The sequence below is a fragment of the Mytilus edulis genome, chromosome 7 (genome assembly GCF_963676685.1).
Source record: "Mytilus edulis chromosome 7, xbMytEdul2.2, whole genome shotgun sequence".
In the NCBI taxonomy this organism is placed as follows: Eukaryota; Metazoa; Mollusca; class Bivalvia; order Mytilida; family Mytilidae; genus Mytilus; species Mytilus edulis.
In genome coordinates this window covers 81,613,828-81,619,621 of record NC_092350.1, presented here as the reverse complement: position 1 = coordinate 81,619,621, position 5,794 = coordinate 81,613,828, and the positions used below count along the sequence as shown (strand labels likewise).

The 5,794-nt window shown below is 31.9% G+C and overlaps 1 protein-coding gene across 1 annotated transcript in view; it reads right to left on the bottom strand.

Annotated features, from left to right (window-relative positions):
- Window positions 1–4,598: 4,598 nt before the first annotated feature.
- Window positions 4,599–5,794, bottom strand: part of LOC139483450 (uncharacterized) — a 12,271-nt gene continuing 11,075 nt past the window's right edge. Inside the window, exon 5 of the mRNA XM_071267475.1 lies at window positions 4,599–4,663. Within this exon, the coding sequence (XP_071123576.1) occupies window positions 4,599–4,663 (65 nt within the window). The remainder of the gene's footprint in view (window positions 4,664–5,794) is intronic.

Genomic DNA, 5,794 nt, shown 5'->3' with positions numbered 1-5,794 from the left:
AGATTGCATATTTTGGCGTTAATATTGAGTCACTGATAAGGTCTTTGCAACGGAACTAAACACATTTATTCTAAAAACAGTTGTTGGCATGACACGGGTTATGTTCTTCTCATATATGTTATGATGGTATGATACTAAACCCCTAACGGGAAGGATTGTGCCTGATGTTAATATGATGAAATCATAATCTTTCAGTCAGTTTAATTGAAGTCTGGAGCTGGCATGTCAGTTAACTGCTAGTAGTCTGTTGTTATTTATGTATTATTGTCATTTTGTTTATTTTCTTTGGTTACATCTCCTGACATCAGACTCGGATTTCTCTTGAACTGAATTTTAATGTGCGTATTGTTATGCGTTTACTTTACTACATTGGTTAGAGGTATAGGGGGAGGGTTGAGATCTCACAAACATGTTTAACCCCGCCGCATTTTTGCGCCTGTACCAAGTCAGGAGCCTCTGGCCTTTGTTAGTCTTGTATTATTTTAATTTTAGTTTCTTGTGTACAATTTGGAAATTAGTATGGCGTTCATTATCACTGGACTAGTATATATTTGTTTAGGGGCCAGCTGAAGGACACCTCCGGGTGCGGGAATTTCTCGCTACATTGAAGACCTGTTGGTGACCCTCTGCTGTTGTTTTTTATTTGGTCGGGTTGTTGTCTCTTTGACACATTCCCCATTTCCATTCTCAATTTTATGGTTTGTATATACAACATGTACAATGGGACCAAAGTGAATTATTCTGACTTTTGAATTCGTTGTCAAGCCATTCTACAAAATAACTAGAATGAAATTCAAAACAGTGTGGCTGTGGCCATTGATTGACACATTAAATTCATCCATTGACTGGGACAATTTACGTGAACGTTTGTCTGTAACGACCACTGTTCACGACGTACCTACGATAGACATTTAAACTGTGGGGTCACCAAAGGTTTCTTAACGCCTTTAATTATAAAATAATTCGAAAAATTAATCAGGAATAACCTTTATGTTTTGATTTATAACATGGTATAAATCAAAACATCGTGTTATTTCTGATTAATTTTTCGAATTACTTTATTAAGGTGTTGAGAACCTTTGGTGACCCAATAGTTTTTGTGTCTTTAAAAAGTACACAGTGAGCAGTGGTCGTTACATACAAACGTTCACCTAAATTGTCTCAGCCAATGGATGAACCTAATGTGTCAATCAATAGCCACAGCCACGCTGTTTTGAATTTCATTCTATTTACCTGTTAAACATTTTGACATTTTAAACAAATGAATCAGTTTTTGTTAATAATTAAGCATTGTAATGGATAAACTGTAATACAACTTTGTTGCATGTCTATCCCATTAACGGTATACATGATATCTCCTCTCATTTAGGCTAATAAATTTATAAAGGACATGGAGTAATCGGCTTTTGCGTAAATAAAAAGTATAAGTATAATGATAATTCATTTTTGTATTTATGGAAATGCACTGACAACTTGTGGTAGAAAAAAATCTTGTTTCAAAAGTCGACAAAAATATCGCTTTTACCTAATGACAGTCTCCCTTTTTCAAAACTTTTGGATTTGGTACTGGTGCTGATAATAGTTATAAGAAAGTATGAGCTGGGTTATGCTGATTATGTGTAATATTCAACACCAATTGTGTAAGGAGGGTCGGATACAATACAAAAATTATTACCGAAATCCTTAATTAGTAAAAAAAAAAAAAGAAAGACAAACAGGCATTCTGAGAGTATTGCATGGCAATAAACTCATCATAGATACCAGGACTGAATTTTATTTATACGCCAGACGCCACCCTACCGGGTGAAAATTTGTTATATTGGAACAAAACTAACAACTAATTTACAATCAAAGGACGACACTTTACAGGATTGTATAGCATGCTCTGATGTTATTTCATTTTGAATAAAACAAAATAAGATATTGAGAATATGTGTATGAGACAGCAAACCAATGACACAAACCACTTCTTATAATATACTACTCACAATACATAATAAACTGACCTTTTAAAAATATACAGAAGATGCAGCAACAAAATTACCATAATATTTATCATATTGGTTTCCTTCATTAATATTGCATTTCTGTTAATATAGACAATGAAATGTCCTATAGGAACTCCCTTTGCAGTTAAAATTGTAACACTTTCACTAAGAAGTTCAGTGAAAAGTTATATCCTTGAATGGAAATTTGATAAGCACAACTATCTTATTCAGAGAATAAACAAAATTTATATGCCCTGAACTTGTTTAAACTTATACTAAAATTATGTACTACCTCTACTTTTTACCTTCTTCAGAATTATTTTTTTACCGCAATAGTTTGTTTTTATACTCTGGTAACAGTCCCTTGTTATCTCTCTAAAAATTGGAGACAATGGTTTGGATTGTAACAACTATAGTTTGCAGGATAAAACCAATATATGTTCATTGTCGAAAACCTTTTTTTAATCCATTTAATTAAGGACGTCTTTTTTATGGTTCATTTGATTAAAAACTTATATATAATCAAATCGTCGATACTTTAGAGTATATACAGGTAGGCAAAGCAATATCCACTTAGAGACAATGATACTATGTTTTTAATAATAATTGCGTCACCAATGTGGTGGGAAGGCAAAATCTGGTTGATATCGTAAAGAACAGAAAGAAAAGGAAACGGAACGCTGTCAATTTCTTGTCAACGGAGCGTCGCCAAAGGTTATGAAAGGGAATATCAGCAATAATTATACATTTCTTAATTTGTAATATGGATGTTTTTTTACCTGTAAATATAGATACCACCACTGCAACAAGTGTGACGATATTTATCTGCTTTAGACAGTTAGATTTGAATATATCTATATAGCGCGATTAAAATCTACCCGTTGAGAGTGGATATATCTCATCATACACAAGTTATAGCGATGAAATATGAATCTCTTTGATTGTTATCCTACCTTTTGGAAGATTTGTAGAAAGTTGTGTTATGTATATGTGATGTCAGTAGGCATCGACTTGATTTGTCGAAAAAAAGATATTTCTTTTTTGTTCTTACACCGATCATTGAAATGTGAGTATAGCACTTCATTTGAGGAAATACATTTCTTAATTCGTAAAATGCAAAATTTTAATTTATTACTTGTACGTTTTCCATCATTTTAAATGAATTTCTACATTTCTTGATTCGTAAAATGTAATTTCTTGATTTGTAAAATGTAATTTCTTAATTTATTACATGTATTTTTTTCTATCCGTTACAGAAATTTCTACAATTCTAAATTTATGAAATGATAATTATTTACCAATCATTAATTTCAAATCGTTACTGTGAACGTCTTTAAAGTCTTGTATCATAATTGCACTAATTACATTGTCATTTTTTTTATTGTCTCCGATAATGGCCGTTGCGTGAATGTTAAACGAATCATTTTTTGTGAATTAGTTTTGTGCAGATATCTAACTTGGTGCAAACAATTTGATTGTTTCTTTTCAGAGAGACAGGAAGAGAAAATCACTATAATTTATATTGTATAGTATTTTACTCAATCATTATTATGATCTTTTTGTCGAATATTTGTACTTTTATGTTATAAATGTGACGCAAGTGTCAAATATGTAGTTTATATAAGATTCGTATGTTTCAAAGTCTATTCCTGCTGAATAAATTGATGAACATAACTCTACATGCTATATACGTCGTTTTTTAGACACATGTAGACACGAAGAATCCTATTTTCAACAAACCGAATTAAAAGTATGCTAATGCAACTTGTATGACAATTGTCTCTAGTGGAACGGGATCTGATTACTTTTCATGAATGTGTCTCATTGAAACCACATGAAGTAGTTTTGTGAAAATATTTTGTATGCCATTCCTTACAATAATGGTATGATTTGGCCTATGAGTATAACATGAAAATATTAAAATATATGACTTTCTATAGAGTTTTAACAAGAACTATATGCAAACAAAGCCATCATATGTGCCGAACAATATGCATATTAAAAAATGATCAATTGTATACCGGTATAGGATTCCCAATCATCAATACTGTTTAAGGGACATTTGCTGTCAAATTCACGTTCACTGAATTGACTCAAATACTCAATTTCGACTAAAACGAATATCCAAAGTATAAAAAGGTGTAATATATTCAATTTGCGATGCTAGAACTCTATATTATGTATCAACCCTTCGTGTGTATTCGAGTCTTAACTTTAGACGTATCGTTATCGGAACACGTTTTTTAATATATTTCATATCTTCAAAATCATAGAATAAAAAGTTTTGAAATCTTGCAACGGATATTTTTTCACAGCCTTTTCGAGTGCGACTTACGATTATTGATATTGTTTAATTTCCGTTGATCACTCATCAGAACGTAGACGATCCACAAGTAGGAATTGTTAAACTGTTTGATTTATTCTTCTTTGCCACTTTATATTTGTTACATAAAGTGAATGTGATAGCAACATGTTGAGTACTTGGACGTGAAATAGGCGAACAGACAAGTTCAGATATGAAATTCTGTATTTTCTTCACGGTGAGTTCTTTTAAAATCATTTAATAAAAGTATTATGAACTTGCTGTATCTGTATTGACCCTGTTATAGATTATCGATCAGCTGTATTGGACATCGACTCTTCCAGTCTCATTTCCAATACATCTAACCTCGAATCTATAACAGGGCCAATACAGAAACATCAAGTTAATAATACTATATTAAAGGTTACAACAATAAGTAAGTTATCGTTTTTATCTGTATAGAAATGAGTTTCTTTTGTAGATCAAATCATTCAAACAAATGATTTACCCTCGTTTCACTGCCATTGTTGACCTTCCTTATTTTAATAGCTGAATACGCATAGTAAACCATCTCTAGCTAAGGGGTTCAATTGAAATTCACATGGATACGGATATAATGATGTCGAATTATTCACTTGCAATTTAATAATTCATAGTGATTAGATGAACCAAACTGACTTAAAACATATCATTGTTTCAATTATTTCCATATATATACCATTTTAATAAATGATTGAACCAACATAATATATCATTATTTTTTTAAAGCTCGTAGCTAATGCCCCTTTAAAGTTTCTAAGGCTCCAACTCACTGAGGCAAAGTTGTGTAACACAACAAACGATGGTATAAGCTTCAGTTCTTTTTAAACACAAAATATTAATTCTAAAACATATACCTGTCAACGTCACAGTTTATGTTACATTTGTCTAATAACATATGGACAACGGGGATAACTATTATTTATTATAATTCCTGTTCTCTTACCTTTGATTATATTGAGAATTTGGGTGAAAAGTACTTTTTAGGTTCCGTTTGCTCGCATAGCTCCTCGAGATATGGTACAGAAAAGTAATAAAGGATTAAAATATTGAAGAAAAGATTGATTGATTATTTGGTGTGCTATATCTTGGCGGTTATAGATTTAATTGTCGATAGAAGCCGGGGTTGAATGGCTAGTGATACAGAAGTTGGACTACTTAGACCACTTAACCACCGAGGACCATATGAATCAATTACAGAAATGCAGACCCCTTTCCCCTATTCAAGATACTCAATTCAAGCGATTACATATCCCAGACTTTCAATGTTTTAGAGTGTTCCTGGTGAAGGTAAACACAGAATGTAATAGTTTTTTGTCTTGTCATTTCACGACAGAATTTTGATTGGCCTCTCAAAATCAAAGATTGTCTCTAACAACAATGTTAAGCATCAACTCCAAACAACTAACGAGGAATATTTGAACAACGTTCTCATCAAGTGTATTTCAATAATCTCAATGATTTC